The 20,397-nt window shown below is 42.1% G+C and overlaps 1 protein-coding gene across 9 annotated transcripts in view; it reads left to right on the plus strand.

Moving 5' to 3' along the window:
• sox5 (SRY-box transcription factor 5) overlaps nt 1–20,397 on the plus strand; it is a 105,172-nt gene that overhangs the window by 32,783 nt on the left and 51,992 nt on the right. For 7 of the 9 annotated variants that reach the window (XM_015049901.1, XM_015049871.1, XM_015049850.1 and 4 more), the window contains exon 4: nt 16,613–16,699. The exons of 1 other annotated variant lie outside the window; for it this stretch is intronic. In XM_015049901.1, coding sequence (XP_014905387.1) covers nt 16,613–16,699 — 87 coding nt within the window. Of the gene's footprint in view, nt 1–14,443; nt 14,849–16,612; nt 16,700–20,397 lie in introns of those variants that run through there. One more of the 9 variants, XM_015049908.1, reaches the window with a different exon arrangement.

Below are 20,397 nucleotides of genomic sequence, written 5' to 3' on the forward strand. Positions count from 1 at the left end.
TTCCTGAAGGTGTGTGTGTGTGTGTGTGTGTGTGTGTGTGTGTGTGTGTGTGTGTGTGTTCATGTCTGTGTGTGTTATTGGCCCCCCTGGCGTGGCATTAAGTTGAGGACAAAAGGTTGAGTTCATGAATCACTGAGTTTCCATAGATTAGTAGCTGTGATCTTCTTCCAGTCCACCTTTTTTTTTTTTTTTTTTTACATTTTGTGTATTAGAGTTAATAAAGCGGTACTTGTCAAGTTTCCTTAGAAAGATCTCTTTGCTAGTTTCTAGGAGCCTAAACATTCAGCATCATGCTCAGTCACCAAATCTGTGGAATCCATAACCTATCAACGTAACGCTCATGAAACGTAATCCACCGCCGCTTTTCCTCACTTTCTGTTATTTCCCGTTCTCGGCCTTTTCTCCCATTCCCATGGAGAATCTGAGGAATGTTTTTATGCTGTAAAATGCCCGCAAGATTAATGAGTTTTGTGCAGAGTGCTCTGACTTTCATTTGTCCCTCAATTACTGTATCAAAAGGACATGAAATGCTCGGAAAAAGGAAAAAAAAAAAAAAAATTCTCAAAACTTTTGAAACGAGGCACTTAGGCAACAAAAGCACTCCCAGGAACATTGTGCAAAGCAATTGGCGTCTGAAGTTCGAACCGTTTTTCAAAAGGCCAAATGACTGCAGCCGAAACACTTTTATTTACCTCGAAGAATGATCAAGTCAACCAACAACTATCTTCCATTAAGAGCACATACCAGCAGTTGCTCTGTGAGTAGGTGGAAGATGCTTTTTGAAATAAAAAAAAAAAGTTTGGCTTTTCCTTTTGACACTGTGCCACAACTAACTAATAAAAAGCTTTGCTGCAAGGCCTCAAGACATCTTCGCTCCATGCTTGTTTGTCTCAGCGCGTTTGCTCAGGAGTGGATTATTTAGCTAACTTTAAATGATATGCAGATTAGTCTGATGTTGCAACATCGTGTGTTATGTATGTAAACAGTGTTGGTTGTGAAACCGGTGTTTGACTCATTTCCAGCTGTTTGTGTACTATTTCAAACAGTATTACATCTTCTGAAAAAAAAACAAAAAACTTCTACTTATTTTATTTGAAATGTCTATTTTTATTGACCCATTTCAGTACCTCTAAGTCTTGACTTAAAAGTTCTTCTGACTAAATCCCCCAATGAGTAAAAATCCATAATTACCTAAATCTTATGCATGTTTTCCTATATGTTGGCATGTTTATATGAATGTGGTTGTTTATTGCAGATGCTTCCATCTATTCAGTTTAATTCTATGATTTTTTTTCTCTCTGAGTGATGTCATGCTTTATTTATTTTATATTATATTTCCGCTTTCTGAACCATTTGAAAGATATGTTGCAGTTTATTCTTCACATGTTTGACCAAGGTAGTCAACCTATTGTTTTTGTCAGTTTCAGTTTCTTTATTATTTATTTTACATTGGCTGTTTTACTCCTTATTTCACTGACTGAACAAATTAAAGTTGTTTTTCACTGTTTGACCAACCTTGTGAAGATATTGTTAGATTTAACTGGTGCAGAGTTACCAAATAAATGAGTAACTCATTACATTTATGTCTGTGTTTAAAAAAAAGAAATGTTTTAAGTCAGTTCAGCTCTATTGTTTCTTTATATCAAATTGGTATCTGCCAATTCTAAACCTCAAATATCAGTATTGTTACCGGAAGTGAAAAAAGTGGATTGCTGCATTTCTAATGTTCATGTGATGTTTCTAAAGAAGCCAGTCCTGCAGGTCTACTCCCACATTCTTGCATCTTTGTGGAAACATTAGAGCCTCTGGTGGCTACAACGTACTTCAAATGGACCACTTCTCTGCTATAGATACTTTTCATACTTTCTCATTATTTAGTCTAGTTATCTTAAAATATATGATTTTCTACCTTTTTGAGAAACGCAGCCATTGAAAAACAAAGTGCCCTTTTTGCGTGCGTCGTGGTTAGAGCGCTGCCAGAGAGCAACAAGTCATCCAGTCACTGTCATTACCCGGCATGCTGCCCCACTGGTGAGATATCCTTTCAGCCAGCCAGCGAGCCGGCCACTCATCTGCTCCATCAGCCAGTCAGTGTGTCAGTCTTTGAAGCCACGCGGTCTTTATTAATTAACCTCTGGCTGGCCGGTCAGAGGGTGGGAGCGGTAGATGAAGTGGTGCTGTCTATGCTGTCAGCCTCGGGGGTCATGAGCAGAGCCCGCAGCATGACCCCGGCTTATTTGAGCCAGATGTTGGGAGACAAGCATCTCAAGAGCTGCTCCACAACCCCCCACCCCCCAACGCCTCCACACTCTACTTTCGTCTTCATTGGCTGCATTCTTTTCCTTCACCACTGCTTGGCCAGCAGAACAGACATCCCCAGCTAATCATGTCCCGTATTACTTTGGTTCTCTTTACCTCTTCCTCTCTTTTCTCCTCCTTCCTCATTTGGCCCGCTGCCGCTTTCCGCTTCGCTCCAGGGGAGGGGGGGCCACCTGGCACCATGCCCACTCTCTTCCTTTTCTCCCAATCCCTTCTTTTTTTCATCTCCCTTTATTCCTCCCTCATCTCCTTCTTGATCTGCATTTCTCTCTTCTTCTACATTCCCTTCATCATCTGCCTTTGTCTCCATCACTCTCTCCACCTGCTCCTAATCACTCCCCCTCCATCTCTTGCACTCATTCATACCCCGCTGCACCCCCTCCCTCCCCTCATCTCTCTCTCTCTCCTCCTCAGCTGGGCTCAGGAGCGGTGAACAGGTGTTGTCTCCTTTTGATTTGGGTGCGTTCAGATTAATGCTGTCAGCTCAGCTGTTAAAACAACTGCCACCGCCAGATGCCAGTCAGTTTGGGGCTGGAGTTGTCACCTACACACAAACTCAGGCAGACACACACAAACGCAGTAACACACACACACACACACACACACACACACACACACACACACATGTTCAAACATCCAGATAGACTCGGATGTAAGCGTGCACACACATGACCTGTGTGTGGGAAGGGGGAGTTGGGGGTTTGCAGTAATACTGACAAAGCAAGTCAGCTGTTGTGTGTCAGGCTTGTCAATAATCAAGGTGTGTGTTTATGTAGTCTCACTGAAACATCACAGTCGGCAGGTATGAAGTTGGTGTCTGAGTGCAGTCATCATTAAAACGTTGTCAGAGACGCAAAACACAGATTTTTTAAATTTCTTTCACTCAAAGGTAAAATAATTTTGTGGATTTTTTTAAGGAAATTGCAGCAGAGGATTAGGGCCACAAAAAATAAAGAATTCTGAGGTTAAAATTCCGAATTTTTTTTCTTTTTTTTTTTTATCGCAGCCATAATCTTCTTCCATTTGCTTTTTTGTCTCTTGATACAACCCATGTCACATTTTCTGAACCAGATATGATCTGTTCAAGTCAGGAGAAATTTCTCATTTACCCAAAGAGCAAATCTGCCTGACGACGATAAAAAAAAAAGATAAATTTGATATTGATTTTTCAGGATTTAAGAACACCTCCATTTGATCAGAGAACGTCTGTGACATAAACTCTGAGCCAAAAGGTAGGCGTTTGGCCAGAAGAAAACTGGGTAAAAAAAATAAAAAATTGTTGCCTAACTTTGTGAAATGTGTTTACGCTCTGACTTGATTGCCAGAATTCTCTCGCTAATAACATTTGCAACACTCGGAAGTGAGTGGACCCAAAGGCATTTGTCTGTTTTTTAAATGAAAAGTCTTGACAGAACAGGACAGATTAATTTTATTTTACTTTTTCCAAGTTAGGTATTTTGTTAAAAGGTTCTGGAAACTTCGGAAAACTTTCAAATCTTGCCCATTCGCAACGCGACAAATTTCAGCCGGTTCATGTTGGCCACAAAATGGGTGGCAGTGACGTTTTGAGCTCAACAGAAATCAGAAGAAAAGTTTGGGTTTCACTCCTCCAAAACTTTCATATCATCCACTGTGCAATATTTAGGATTTACACAAACAAAGATCCAAACTGTTGCCATAAACTTGGCCCTGTACATCTAAGATCTCTGTGTTTAACGTCTTCCTGCGTCACAGTTTGTCTTGGCAGTACCCCCCTTCTCCCCCTCCTACACTCGCATGCCTTTTCCGCCAGACAGAGGCTTAAATTTAGATGTAGTGGATCTTTGTTGTTTATATGTGATGTGAGTAAAACGATGATTAACTATGAATATAAATGATCGGTGGTGTATAAGTGGTTTTCAGCAGCGCTATTTATGTCTCCTTCAGATGTGGGTAGAGTCTGCAGGCTCCCATCTGTGTGTGTGTGTCAGATGGTAGGTAGTGGGCTTACTGAGCGGTCATGCTGGTGGCTCCACCAAATTTATACACACACACACACACACACACACACACACGACAGTCAATAGCAAGATACAAGAACATCTACAAATTAAGATGTCTTCCATCTTCAGCTCCCTCCGTTGTGGATTTTGTGTCTCGTTAAATGTGAAGCATTTTATTTATACTCGTGTTCTCAAGCTTCACAATATAAAAACCTTGAGTAGAAATACCACAAATTCAGAGTTAAGTAAAAAATTTATAACATGAGTTAATTATTTTACACAGAAAAACAACTATTTCTACTAGAGACTGGTTAATCTAGTTAAGTAATCTTAACTCTTATTGTTTTCCATTACACTCAGTCCTAAGCAAAAATATGGGATATTTGGTGATTTTCAGTGTCATTCTGCTCTTTATAGAGTAGCTAATATTAGTGGAGTAATTAGTCAAGCTATCTGCTCAGGTAGTTAATTCTGCATGTCACCCACGCTTCCCAGCTCTTTTTTTTATATCTGGATTTTCTTAATAAAGGCTAATGTTGGTTCTAATTTAGTAAAATATTCCCATACAGGCATGTTTTTCTCTTCTTTTTTTTTTTTGGAAGAAAAGTGTTTTATTATCCTGCTAACCAGCAATGTGCAGCAACACAGAGGAGGTGCATTGCAAGAAAAACTCAACCCAGTCACACTGGAAATTTCTTTGGCATCTTGTTAAGCAAGACTTTGCACCATAGGAACAGTAAAAACAAAAAAACTATGTTTGAAACCTTAACTTTCTAAATGTCTTGGAATGCCTTGATAGCAGCAACCAGCCCATTCCCCAGGGTGGCGTTCCTTTAGTTTCAAACCGTGCCTGTCCGTGTCTTTTGCAGCTGGAAAAATTTACAAACAGCTGTAATGAGAGAAAAGTATAATAGCGTTCTTTCAGCCAGTTTCCCAGTCGTTCACAGCAAAAAGTGCTACATTACACTCTGCCCCATTCAGGGGTAAAAAAAACCTCTGATCCCCACAACATTTTCTCTGGCACCTCATTTAAGGACTTTAAACGGTAGGAACAGTTTGAGAAACTGTGTTTGAAACATTGATACTGGTCACTGGCCCATACCTAAACCAGACACTCTGCAAACAGCAGATAGGGAGTCATTCACTCCCAGACAGTGGGCAGGTTTGTGTGCGAAGCCGACACTGAAGTCGCTACATCACTAGTACTCCTGTATCAAATCTACTGAAACATATTTTACCCCAGTTAATTGCGACACCCGCCTTCCTTGTCCAGTTTGTTGGTTTGTTCGATTACGCTGACCCGGTTCTTTCCAAGGTCATCATACTTTTCACTCTGGGCTTCAGTCTCCCATGAGCCAAACGTTGTTAGACCGTTAGCCCACTCAAAGACTCATGGGTGTCTCATCAAAGGACAAGTGGAGTGAGGAGGAGGAAGTGTCCAATGAAGTCATGTATGCATAGGAAGAAGATAAGTGAGGAAAACTAACAACTCGCACCGTTTTGTGGTCTGTAAAAGCATCAACCCACAGCAACACACACTTTTAGTTTAACAATAATCAGATGAAGGTTCTTGGGGAAACAATTTGATGCATGAAAAGGGATAATTTAGCAACTTCATTGTGTGTTTAATTAAAAACTTCCATTTCTGTCAAGCAATCTGTAGCAGATTTGTTTCTTAAACCTGAGGCAAAAACAGAAAAGCATAATCAGTTAAAATCTGAATAGGCAGGTCAGATCTGAAAGAAAGACAGGATTGAGATGCGTCATCTCTAAAAATACTAAACTAAAACATGTCCCATGAAGTTTAGCAAACGTAACCCTTCATGCTGAATGTTAAGAGATTTTGAATTTCGTCCAAACTTCTTAGCTCTTAAGGAAATGGCAGCCATGACATTTCTGTTGCACTGTAAGGTGAAACAGGTCAACCTGCTGAAAATTCATGCGAAACTTCGAACTTAGATCGATTCAAGTTTCTCTTTCATCTCTATGCTAACTGAACCTCTAAAGCATGTTTCTTGCATTCTGTTTTTCCTGTTTGTCTTTCTCTCTTCTGTTCTGTCAAATCAAGGCGAACATGCCAAAAAGAAAAAAACAAAAAAACAAAAAAAAAAGAAACACCAAGTTCTTTCCCTAAGTCTGATATTGTCATTTAATTTGTCTGAGTTCTCTTCCAATTTGTTAGCCACAGATGGCTAAATGATCTGAATGTGACCTAACCAGCAGCATCACCCGATATCGACGAGGCAGATCTCCTCAACCAATCAAACTTTTTAATTTTTTTATTTTTTATTTTTTCTGTTCGCCTAAAAGCGGTGAGATCTTTGCCAGGAAAACTTGGGAGTAGGAAAAGATTTACAAGAAGAGACATTGACATGAGTGAATAATTGGAGCACAGTGACTCGTAAGGCTCCAACCGTCCACAAACACAAACACACGGACACGCGCACACACGCACACACACATTAGTCAGAGGAGCATTCCACCGCTCTTTGGGCCGTTGTTGCTATCGGTCTAATGGCTTTCACATGTCCCGTCCTTCTGTCTTTAAGGCAGCGCATGGGACAATGTTGGCTATTCTTAAGACTCCACGGCGTGCTCTGTGTCTGTCCGATCAATGGCGCAGATGGAACAAACATTCACATACTCACACACACGCACACACACACACATACACACACACACACACACATTGAGAAGAAAAAGGCGTAGAAAAAAAAGAGACAGAGAGGGATATCACGGCAGATAAACAGAGGGAGAAGTGTGTGCATGCGCGTCTGTTTGCGCTTGTCAACAGTGTTCGCGTTAACCGAAATAGGCCGGCCCCGCCTCCCCCGTCCAGCAAAGCCAGTCTAAAGCCAAGCCAACTGTCAATCAAACCGCAAAGACAGGGCCAAAACTATGATAGCATCAGAAATAACAGTCTTCACCCATCAGCTCTGCATGCGCGCGTGCGTGCGCACACACACACACACACACACACACACACACACACACACACACACACACACACACACACAAGGGAGGTTAAAGTCACAGCTCAGCACAGTTTGAAAAGACTTCCAACATGCAAAGCAGCATTAGTGTGTCAGGAGTGCCTTGCTGTTCTGCCTGTCTCTCTGTCATTGCTTTGACAGGCAGACGGAAAATGTCATGACTCGAGAGTGAAAACATTGCTGCGTGTGTGTGTGTGTGTGTGTGTAGCGTGGTTAATGCGTGGGTCCATTCCCCGTCTCTACACAGTAGGGCCTAATACACAATGTGTTCTTTTGTTGTCACGTTAAAATGATGCAATAAAGCTGTGCAGTGACAAGGACGGCCCGAGGGCTGCCACAGTGACAGAACCATTCAGGGTGGGTGTGCGTGCGGGTGCATGCGTGTGCGTGTGCATGTGTGTGCATATGCATGTGTGTGTCTGTGCACGGGTGCACCGGCGTGCGCCGAGCCTGAGACAAGAGCGCTGAAGAGGGGTTATTGCCACGAGACAGATTGCAAGTGTCATTTTCCATTACAGCAGCCTGAGCCCACTATGGACGACACACACACACACGCACTCTTACAAGCCGGCGTACACGCTTTGGTCGACTTTAACAGGATGCTTTTGACAGGGAGAGATGTGCGTGCATTAAAAACGCAGCGCCGGCCCTCGACTCGTTAACCCTCTCCTTGCCCCGACTTCGGCATGACAATTTTGTATTTTTTTCTTCTTGGTGGCTTATCTGATCGGCTCTTCTGCAGGTCGTTGATATAAATCAAGTTTTTCCGTTAAGTGTAAGCATCGAGTGAAACGCAAATCTCATTTCGGTTTGCAAATAAGTAAATTATCCCACCCTCCTACCCACAAACCTAATTTTCCAGATTTACATGGATTGGTTAAAAGATAACATCGTGATCCTGTGTTTGACCTCTTGCAGCGCTTTGCAAAGTCTTCCTATCTCTTGAATGTTTTCACGTTTAATCGCATGGACTACAAACTTCGGAGAATTTTACGCAGCTTTTACGTAACACAAAGTAGTCCATAATCGTAATGTGGAGGCAGATTCTAGGCTTTTTAAAATTAAAAACATTGAAGTGTAACCAATTGATTTCTAAAGTAGCCTGATTAGTAAATCCAGCTGTTCTGTGAAGATTTTCTTTTTTTAGGTTAAGGTAGTGACCAAAGAGCATGAAGACTGAAGAACAAAGCAGACCGGTCAGAATAAAATTATGGAGAATTTTACAGCAATATTAGGTCATAAAACCTAACATTTTGAACATCTAACAGAGCACCTATCAGCCCACCATGTAAACCACAAAACGGCTGAAACACGGAGTTCCTTTAAACGAAGAAGAAAACTTAATATATTGATTATTTTGATGATGGCACTCGTCAAAATGTGCCATCTTCAAATGGTTTCTCAATTGCTGCCTGTCGTTTTTATTGCTTTTTATTTGTATGTTTTCATGATGTAAACCACTTTGCCCTGCTTTGTTGCTGAAATGTGCTGCACAAATTAACTTGATTGGTTGATTAAACATGGAAGCAAAATGAGACCGGCGAATGCTCCTTGGTAACTCTGGAGGAGCTGCAGTGATCCACACCTCAAGTGGGACAATTTGTGGACAGGACAATAATTAGCCACATGCTATCCATGGAATAAAATGGAAAAAATTCAGACCCAAAGACATAAGTTTAAATTAAACACTATTGTTTACTTGTTAGAGCAGTTTTTTTTGTAAACAATCCTCAATGAATTCATACAGTTTCAAACACAGCATGAGCCATTGTTGCATGGGAGTCTCTATTATCTATTCAAAAGTCTCTCAAGAGGCCGTGTTTGTTAACTGGGCAATTAGAGGGCCGTATTCAGTGGTTATCAGTACCTCAGCTGACACTTCAGCCTGTAAAGTATGAGGCAGTAAAATGAAAATGGCTTCTGCTTTTGCTCCCATAACTTGTCCCTAATAAGGTGCTGTGGCAGCGGCTATCAAGGCCCGAGCAGAATTAGTCCACAGCGGATTCAAATGTCTCGATGCTATCAAACGCCATTTAATGATAATGGAGGTCATGGAGGCAATTGGGAAAATGGTGCGCTTGTGTGTGTGAAAGGAACATTTCTCTGTCTCCTGCGAAGGGAAAAAGGAAAAAAAAATGAAAAAAGAAAGCATTAAGATAGCATCGGTAATTTCACCAGCCCAGCACAAAAAAACATGCAAAAGGAGGGAGAGAAAGAGAGAGAGAGAGAAAAAACAAACAACCGGAGTGAAACAACAGGGAAAGTTTTTCTGCGACTTTCTCAAATGTCGCTCCAGATTTTGCCCTTCATCGTTCTTTCACAATGTCGCGCCCTCTCCGCTGCTATTTCTGACTGCCAGTGTGTGGATCTGGCTCGCTGAGATTTCATGCCAGTGTAAAAATTGGCTGAGGGTTTGGTTCAAATCAAATTGGACATAAGCACCCACAACACCATCTGTTAGGGAAAAGGCAGCGGAGTGAAGGGCAGAGCTCCGCATTCACATAAATGGATTTTCAATTTATTAAATTGTTGACTGACACCCTTGTAAATTTTCGCTTTATGTGTTGCGGCCTATTCTTGGAGCGTCGGATTTCGCAGAAGCTTGTTGCTATACATCCTTACAATCCCTAATATTAGGGTGGAAAAAAATATCCTGCTACATCTGTTGTTTTGTGATAGCTGAATGATTTAAAAAAAAAAAAAAATTATGTATATATATTTTTACACCACAGTCGCCTCGTATTAGCGTGATCGGGACGCGAGGGGGGTCGTTTTTTACTCCCTCTTTTTTTCTTAAATTAACCGAAATAAAACCTGCTTCCCAGACACACTTCAGGTGTTTTGGCAAACGATTTTATGTGTGAACACTCGCAGTTTTCCGCTAACAGGTGTGCCGCCCCTAAATGTGTTTGGAGACGTTCTTCCAGGGGGATGGCCATATGTCCCCTGTCGCTTCGCCCAAAAAGGTGAACAAATCTTGTGAAGTTGCCGTCGTGCCACGCTGTGTGAACCCGAGCTAATTTCTTTCATCTTCTTCTTGGGTGTTTTATTAATAAGTGGAGCTGCTTTTGAAGGAAGAGTCGCACAGTGGACAGCGAGTCCACCTCAGTGGGGTGGGGGGGGAGCCGCACCGGGTCGCATCTTCCCTTCTCTTTCTTTACCATATTTAGGAAGCACCACGAATGGGTTAGAGAGCAAGGAGAGGGATCTTAATGTTTACGCCGAAGCAACTGTTGCCAAGCGCCGTTCTCCCCGACAACAAGGCAGTAATTGGTACTTTTAGCTGCTAACCTTGCGGAGGTGGTGGAGTAAGGGTGGGCTTGGACAAAAAGCTTTTTGATACATCTCCTCTCTATTTGTTTCTCCTCAAAACCATCAAAATGACTCCTCTTTTCTTTTTTTTTCTTTTTTTAACATTATAAGTTATTTATTTTCTCTTACCAAAGACTGCCCATAATCTTGGCAGGGCTTGGATCAATTGGAGCGTCTTTAGAAGGAATCGATGAAAACTGTGTCCAGACACACACGGCCCAGCTCAACCAGACATGAATTGATCATCAAAATATCAACATCATCATTTCGTAATGGAGCGTGTTGGCGACGACGAGAGGGAATAGCCAGACTGAGCAGCATCAACAGGCTGGAAATAAATGAGCATCTGATTTGGGGGGAAAACAACTTAAAAAATCTTGTATTAAACTTTCAGTCATTCAGTGTTGTATCATTTTTGTCCGTGAGGTGTGAGCTGCTCCATATTATTCAAACAGCAGCACCTCCTCTTTTGTATGAAGGAAATAACTTTTTACACAATAAAAACACAAAATCCTACCAAATACTTTTTATGTCAAAGGAATTATTGACCTAAAATAAGTTCCCATATCTTGATGAAAAGTAAATTTGTGTCTTATTTCAAAACTATACAAAGAATACTTGGTAAGACTTAGTATTTTTGCAGTGAACAGTGCAGATAGTCCTTCAGGAGAATAAATTTAGTTGTAATTTGTATAATGTAGCAAATATTCAGGTGTGCTTCCCCAGTACAGCATTTCTTGTCCTGAAATTTTCCTTTTCGATTGTGTAACCCAGATTATTATGGGTGAGGTCTGACCGGTGCAGACGTGGTGTTTAAAAATAAGAAAAATAAAAAGTTCCTTTGGATTCATTCTGAAGCTCTGTGTTTGTTTGAATTTGTTTAATGGTTTTGTTTCTGATCAGCGGTGAGCGTGTGTTTAATCAGATATTATCGCCCGTTACTCCCTGCCTGCCGGCTCAATGCCTCACTGTTCGGGGTGGACAGTCGTAGACAAACTCCACCCGAGCTCCTATAGCTGCTTATTCAACGCTGACCCTTACTGTGTTTGTGGAGGAGGAGAGGGATGAAGGAAGGTGGAGTCGCTGGAGCCTCCCTCCGCCGCTGCCAAGGCTTAAGTCAATGTGGAGACTGTTTTCGGGGATCTCAAACCGGGGCCCTTTCCTGTGGACCCTCCTCCTCCACCCCCACCCTCTCCTCAGCCTGGCTGGGCCTGGCGCTGGCACAGAGGTCCCTTTGTTGCACGCCCGAGAGCCCCAGCTTTCTGTCCGTCTTACTTCCCCCCCCATCCCACCTCCTCTTTTTTTTCCTCCTCTGTTCCCTCCCTTTTTTTTTTTTTTTTCCTCTGAAAGTCTTCACAAATATGAGATAATAGGAAAAATGGAGTTGGCATCTTGTGGGTGACTCAAAGCAAAACGTCTGAGGGGGAAAAAAACAGAAAGCAAGAGAGAGAAGGCAAGAGGAGAGATATTGTTTGTGAGACGGACAGAGGTTGCGCCTCTCACCATGGATCCGAAACAGCCCGGATGGGGGTTGGGTGGGCGGGGGGGTGGGGGCGCCGTGACACACATATGTACGCGGTTTCCCTCTCTCGGCAGGTGGACGGGGTTGTTTTGGCTCAGCCGCAGGGCAGCAGCTTGACTCTGTTTGAGCCAATGAGCCAAAATAATAGCGCTGGAGTCCAGAGTTATTGTCAGCAATTTTTTTTTTCCCCGACTCTGCTTTTCCCAGAATCCTCCTCAGCCGAGTGGGATTCCAATCAGGACATCTCCCATCGATAATTTTGTGTGGAAAATACAAAAAAAAAAAAAAAAAAAACGAGAGACTAAATGAGACGTGCTGTAAAGTCAAAGAAAGGGAGAAGGTGTTTCGACGCAAGCCAAGAGAAGTTGGGGAGGGGGAAAATATTTTGGGGAAACATTTGAGCGAGACACAGAGACATCAGGAGAGATGATATTTCATTCATCATGAGACTAATAAGCAACTGGAACAAGATGACATGGAACATACAGATGACTTTTTTTAGACGGGACATAAATAGGAAGGTGGAGCTTTAATAAGTTAGCTTAAACATAAATGCGTTGGCATTACTGTTGTTCCGAGGTGAGTGGGTGTCCCATCTCCGCCCTCTGCTCAGAGCACCCCACCCCTCGAAATATGCAGCTCCCGCCCCAGCGTGGGCAACAAGCTCCGCACACTTACCTCACCGCCATCATACACCCATCCCATACACACACACACACACACACACACACACTAACAGGCGTCATGCCACTCGCCAGAAGATGAGGGAGTAGTTTGTGAGTTTCATGGAAAGAGTTGTGCCGTATTCATTTTATATTCAGGCTCTGACAAATGAGGTGGCTGCTTTATTTTTAATGTTGTTTATTTTTGTTTAAATTAAGTACAAAGAATCCAAGGTGAATAACTGTTTTTTTTTGTTGTTGTTGTTGTTTTTTGTTTTTTTAATCACTGGCATCAAGTGTACGGGAATCTGTATGAATGTCTGGAAAAAGGTTTTTCTCTCACCGTTTAGTAATCCATGACTTCCTGTTCCCCCTGTGGAACAAATATGACCTGGTGAAGAAGCTGTTTTAGCCACGCTTCAAAATAAGGAAGACATGAAAACTTGCTTTTCGACTTTAGAAAGTATGTTTTTTAAATAATTAAAAAAAAAACATACAAATTACAAGACTTACCTAAACCTTAAATTGCCCATTTAAAAAGATTACCTGGCCTGTGCAGCATACCAGAAAATGACCATCTCTGTCCTACCATCACAAATGTATATTTGGAGTTTTGCAATGTTGTAAGCCTTCTTCTCTTCCAATAATCCTAGTAACCTGTCTTTGTAAAGTGCTTTGTAATTGAAAATAATACATCCTGTGGTCGTCATTGGGTGTTCAGGCAGGGGAGTGAGGCCCAAATTGACATTTTAAAAACATTTCTTTACACATCTTTGCGAAGGATCATGACAAATATATCTGCAGCTGGATGTTTTTTTTAGCCTCAAATGTCCCCGACTCTAACGCAGGCCAAAATAGATGAGCTGTTTTCATTCTGTTCACTGAAATGGAAGCTAAAAGTATTGAATCTGTGAATGTGGCAGAGGTGAAAAGGAGGCTTTCTGGAAGTGATGTGCGCCAGACGCGATAGGTATTGTTGTCTCGGAGTCTGGAATCGTCTAAGAAAGCACATTTGGAGGTTGACAGCATTCTAATGCGCCAAAAACAGCAGCAATGAGAAGCTAATAGCTGGGAGTCAGAGTGACATTTTCTAAGGTGACAGTTCCAACCTATTCAGAAGTTTGTATGTTGGTGTTTTTTTAGTATGGTTTGGGCGACAGTGGAGGTTCACCGCATCATTCAGCGGCTCACTAAAAGATTCAGCTCCTCTTTTCTTTTCTACAGCCTCCCTCTCCAGCTCCCCCCTGCCCACTTCCTCCCTTTTCACCGTCCGCCACACAATGAAAGAGCCTCTTGGCTTTTATTAATAGTTAAAGTGGCCCCGGCCTGTCACCGGGGACAATGGCTGCAGCCCTGTTAATAAATAAAAATAATAACTAGGAGATGGAGACGGAGAGCGAGGGAGACGGAGAGAGAACGAGCAACACTGCCATTTGTTGTTCCCTCTCACTTGTCAAAGCTCTTTGGCTTAAAAGCCTCTGTCATTGTTGAGGGAAAGAGGGATGGTGGAGGGTGGGGCGGGAGGGGGAGACGGGACGGAGAGAAAGAAGGAGTGCAGGGGCTAATAGCACCTGTTGGGGTGATGCTAAGACAGCTGACATGGGGAGAGCTGCAGGAGTCTGCTTCTTCTACACGCGTGTTCTCTCACTGCTCCCTGTTTTAGACGAACATTCTCCTCCTGCTTCATACCTTCATCGCTCAGCCAAACAACACCCCCCTCTTACTCACCCACCCCGAGGGAGACGGGAAGCACCGGGGGAGGGAGGGGTGGCGGGGTGCGTCAGGGACTGAATCTCTGTCAACGCAGCAAACACAAGGACAGGCCAGGACAAGGACGAAGGCGAGATGAACAGGAAAAGTCAGAGGTGGCCTGGTTTGAACTTCAGTATTGATCTTTAACCGTGTGTGTGTGTGTGTGTGTCTGTGTGTGTGTGTGTGTGTGTGTCTGGGAGCGTGCGACCAGGGTAATCAGCAGGGCGTGAATGCACTTGTCTCAAAGCCAAAAGAAAGGGACAACACTGAACCCTCATGGGAAGCTGGAGGCACATAACAGTGGAGGTACGTGTGTGTGTGTATGTGTGTGTGTGTGTGTGTGTGCGCGCGTGTTTCTCTGCCAAGCCCAAACATCTTTAGTCCCTTACGTGTTGATTTGTGTGTGTGTGTGTGATTGAAGGAATTACTGAATCCTGAAAATCTTCCATTTTCCGCCATCCTTGTCTCTTGACGATTCCTCCGCGGCTTAAAGGGAACCATTAGGAAATCAGTTTTTGATTGGTAGTGAAATAAATAATCTTTAGCACGATGGATGGATGTGAAGAACAGCTGTTCAGCTCAACGTGGATATAAACCTGGATTTTTTTTTTGTTTTGGTTATAACATCTACGCCTGTACAAGGGTGATTCTTACTCGAATAGTGTCTTGGTCGAGTCCTTCCTTCTGAGCCCCCTCCGACTTCCCTCAGCTTTTTTTTTTTGTTTGTGTCTTTAAAAATATGAAAAAAAAAAAAAAAAGGTTTATAAAAATCAAACTGTAATTTAAAGCAGTGCTTTTTAAGTGCTTTCATGGTCCAACTTGATTTTCGAGTTTCTTTAAAAAACATGGGAGCCACCCGGTTCATCACATCAAAAAACAGCCGACAGATGTTTCTACTGACGGCGAATCGTATCGGCCGCATGAAAATGTGCCGTTAAAAACCACGCACTTAAACTTTAAGTGTGGTGGTGACTTATGAGTTTATTGGTGTTTGCTTATGATGTGTGCAGCTGAATCCATCACTGAGTCACAAAAACAGTGACAAACAATTTGTCTACTGTAAGTTTAAGACGAGTTAACATGAGCAGCAGCTGTAAGCTGAAGTAAACCATCAGATATTGGTTCAGGAATTGCCATTAGATGATGAATACTTGTGTGTCAGCATGTAAACAGGGTGTTTCTGCTTTAGCTGCTGGGCGTGGCGCTGTTAAAGTTAGAAATTGTGTCATTTAAATACGTAGAAGAAACTTGCAGGGTGTTGAAGTGTGCGCAAAAGTTCAAAACAGTTTGTTTCTCTGTAAATGATTAGGAAGACTTCACACTAAAATGTAATTTCCACCCCTGTGTGTATCTTTCTGATTTGTGCGTGTGTGTGTGTGTGTGTGTGTGTGCGTGTGTGTGTGTGTGTGTGTGTGGTCTGTATGCACACACTCAGGACTGAGTCTCTCCATGCACATGCTCTCCTGTGTGACATTTCCACTCCTCCCGCTGTGTGCGTGTGTGTGTGTGTGTACATCTGTGCAGAATTGTGACCACAGTTAGAATCATAATTAGGGATTCTGCGTGTGTGCCCGTGCAGAGCTTTGTGTGTGTGTGTGTGAGAGAGAGAGAGACTGTGTGAAGTGTGTGTTGAAAACAAAGCGCTAGCTGATAATGTGTCCATTGTGGCGGGTGCATTAAGGCCCTCTTTGTCTCAGGGCCCACAGGGCTAATGATTCTCTACCAGCAGGTGAGAGGGGAGAAAAAGCCTCTCTCTGTCTGTCTCTCTGTCCTCCACTCGTCTCTCTCTTCCTCTCTCGCTCGTTTCCCTTTCGCTCGCTTGTTTTTGTTTTTCAGATTTGCTCTCTTTTCGATTATCAGCTTCTCTCCTTCCGCCTCTCTCTTTCTCTCCCTCTCCCTCTCTTTCCTGCTGATGCGGCCATTAGGCTGAGCCGCCGCTGCCTTTATTACAGCAAATGGACTTTAAATGAGCTTTATTGTCATGTTGGCCAGCCAACTGAATCCCTCTCTCTCTCCCTCTCCTCTGCAAACCCTCACCCCCCGACGTCCCCCCCTTCCTCCCCTAAACAGAGGCCCCCAGCATTGAGAGGCTGTTGTCAAAGGACTGGAAGGATAAACTTTTGGCCATGGGCTCAGGGCACATCGGAGAAATTAAAGGTACGGCAAAAGGAAATAACGACGGCATAAAGCAACGCTTATGTAACGGTAACGACCACTGAATCCATACAAAGTCCAGTTTTGGACTTTGTGTTGCGTTATCAGAAAAATAGATTATTTTTTTTTTAAATCCAGGATGAGCTCAGCTTTGTTTTATACAAATTAACTACAATGATTGGAATGAGTAAAAAGTTAAAACAGGTAGCAAGCACCCTGTTTACAGCATACACTTTCATGCTTCCAAAAATCACCCTTTTGTAACATTATAATTATCACAATCATTAATAATAGTAGTAGTAGCAGAGAAAGTGACATTTTTTATTTTACTTAGTCACATGTTGACTCTCACCTACACACAGGCTGTCTTCTAAACTATATTTTTTCTCCTATAAGTGAGATCTCTGTGAGACTACATGTATGAATAAAATGGGATTAATTAAAGAGACACTATTCTGTAAAATTGACTTTTTTGAGCTTTGCGTCATGATATAATGTTACTTCATCATCAAAAACATACCTGGAGTGTTGCCTTGAGGCTTTTATGCCTGTTTGAGAAATCAACCGCCATGGGAGAGGACAAAGCTCCATCTCACAGAGCAGCCCTCCCCCTTGATACCCCCACTCTGCTCCTTCAGACTAGCCAGCAGCAATTAGCAAGCACCTGGTGGAACTGCGTGTCTGCTGAGCTCAATATAGGAGCTACTTCTCAATGAAACTCTTCTAAAAACATTGTTAAAGCATTTATTAAGGAGCGATTAAGGACCTTTCTGAAACTCTTTATAATGGAGTTTCTTTTAAAAATTTCTTTTAAGTCATATTTGATGTAGCATTTTTAAAACGGAGGTTAACGTAGCTACTTTATTATGCTACAAAATGGGTCTTTAATAAAAATTCACATGAAAACAACAGAATATACTTCATGAATTTACTAGATGGGCTTTCATCGTTTTAAGACAGTGATGGTAACCTCAGTGAGATTTGTGCAAAAAGCATTTTACCTCTAATAATACTAAAGACTCCAGTGCATATTGGATGAGCAAATGTATAACTGCTTAGTTTCTTTCTGCTGAGCTGAACTCATGACATATTTAACAGCTTTAAGATCATTTTCAGTGTTTTACAAGCAATTCTTAAATTTTACAAGTGCCTTTCATTTCAGGCATAAATATCAAGCTGCAGCCCAAACACATGATAAACCCAGCTATTAGGAAATCAGCTTATATCCCCAAGGCTTTTATTTTGAAGTTTGTAAGACGCTGTATCTGCTCATCTGTCATTTTAGCATTCTTGACAAAGTCTTTTTCTTCTGAGGGCGATTTGTTTGTTTTGTGATCCGTCGCTGTGGCTGAGAAAGATTACGTTGTGACAAAACTACAAATCCCACGATGCATGAAGCAGTAACTCCTGTTGGAAAATTTCATCCCCAGACATTTAATTTTTTTCCCCCACAAAAATGTTGGTTTATTGTGCGCTGGAAAGCCATTTAAAGTCAAATTCAGTTACTGCGCAATGTGAAAGTATGTTTATGGTGGCTCTGCTTGGAAACGCCGGTGACGGTAAAATCTGCGGTTGATGAGCTTAGCATATGTTGAGGGTGTCAAAGTTGGACAAATGGAGCCGAGAAAGTTCTATTTAACTTGCTTAAACTGTCATGTAGATGTAAGTTATTAAGTTAATTAACTTCTGAAATGCTGCGTTCTGAGTAGTGTTGAAACTGGATGTGACGTTATTGATAATTTCAGCGTAGGGGAGTAATGGTAACCGTGGGAAACCCATTAGATTTGTTTCTCTTGGTAACCATTCAAACATCCCTACCATCTTGTGGATTCTGTTTCTAAGCCGGACCAGCTGGTGCATTTTCAAAAGGAATAACCGTCACGTTCTGTTTATTGGCTCATCAATCTATTACTGTCAGAGCGAGGGAGCCATTCGGGTTGAAGTTTCAAGAAAAAAAAAAGTAAAGTAAAACCTTCCGCTTCCTTGGCTATATGTCACAAAGTTAACTACGTCCTTGTGGGTCCATCTTTTTTTTCCTGAAGCTCACCTCTACTTAACATCCAAGACGGACGGATGCAGGAATCAGAGACCGAAATGAGAAAAAGATGAGAGAACGGTAGAGGAGAGCAGCTATTATTCCCTGTAACTTCGGGGCAAAGCCGTCGTTCTCCTCCAGTAATTGAACTTCATTAGGAAGCAAAGCAATATGTAATCAAAGAGGCTCACTGAGGGGCCTGGCCATCTAGAGGGGGGGCTCCATTGATCAAACCCCCTCTTCCAGCGCCCTGTCGCGCTGACATTTCAGCGGAGGGACTTCCCGCTTGGCGCGCCGCACACCAGCAGCTGGGGAGCAATATATGCATGCCTCTGTTTAAGTTCGTATCTGCTGAAACCACGACGAGTGTGTCTTTGTACTTACGTAATGTTGTGTGTGTGCGTGGAAAAGTTAAGATGTTTGCGCTGCTCTCTCACGTCTGCATTTTTTTTTTTTTCTCCCCCAAATCAAATTCCACTGAAGAACTTTCTGCCGGGAACAAAGTGCTTCTGAGCCGCCGCTGACTCCTGCGCCATAGGCGTTGGTAAAAGGCCCCATGCGGTTCACATCGCGAACTATATGCACTCACCGTTACATGGAGGTGGAGAGACAGAATAAATGTTCACATAGAGGAGGATCATTAACATCAAGCGCATCTCAGTAGATGGTGGAAAGAAAGACTTTGATTCACCTCGCCTTCCTTCACACTATTAGACGTTTTACATGTGCACATGGAATGTCAGCCTGATGACAAGAAGCTGAGCGCACCCTGGTGTTCAGGTTGGCCAGGTTAAAAACAGACTCATTAAATTCAAAACTCACGGAAAATATGAACACTGCTGGTAACAGAACTTATGTCCTGTAAATTGAAACAAACGTGACATTACTTCAAAATCTAACTAATAAAATACATTCAACTTAAAGATTAGTAGATTGCTGTTGCTGAATAATATACATATTGTTAAATTAATGAATTTAATGGTAAAGAAATCCATTATTCCCATTTCGATTAAAAAAAAAACCTCATTTCCAATAAAAGTAGTCTTATTTGTATATTATTATGTAAATGCCTGCACTATTAAATGTTTAAAAATAGTTTTGAATGCAGGACCTATAATATAATAACCAGCCAACAATGACTTATCATTATGATGCTCAAAATGACTCCAAAACTATGAAGTTAAAGGATATATCCACTGATTGGTTGCTACAAACATTAAATTCTGTCAGCGAATTAATGACCTGACCACAATAAATACTTACAATATTGTCTATAAATAACTTATGGAGTTTTTGGTGACTAAACTCTTTGAATAAAGTTGCACCAATCAACCAGTTAGCGACTGGAATCGACCAGTTTTTCCTTGATTTCATTATAAATATATCACAACCAATAACTCACAACATTTTTGGTGTATAAAACCAGATCATGCACTTGGATGCACTTTTGAGTTCAATTAAAACCAGGTAAATGTTGAGGGACATGGACTTGAATGCATAAATGTTGTCCTTTCCTGTTGGGAATTAAATTGGAAACGGTAAAAACCGGAATTGCGGCACTGAAGAAATTTGGGAACCGGATAAGCCTCCACTCCTCCTCTCCATCCCGTCCTCCATGTCTTTCCTCCTTCGCTTTCCTACCCGAGGCTCCTCCATCCATTGGCTG

This window comes from Poecilia latipinna, unplaced genomic scaffold, assembly GCF_001443285.1.
Source record: "Poecilia latipinna isolate Pla-1442-1.1 unplaced genomic scaffold, P_latipinna-1.0 Scaffold46, whole genome shotgun sequence".
Classification (NCBI taxonomy): domain Eukaryota; kingdom Metazoa; phylum Chordata; class Actinopteri; order Cyprinodontiformes; family Poeciliidae; genus Poecilia; species Poecilia latipinna.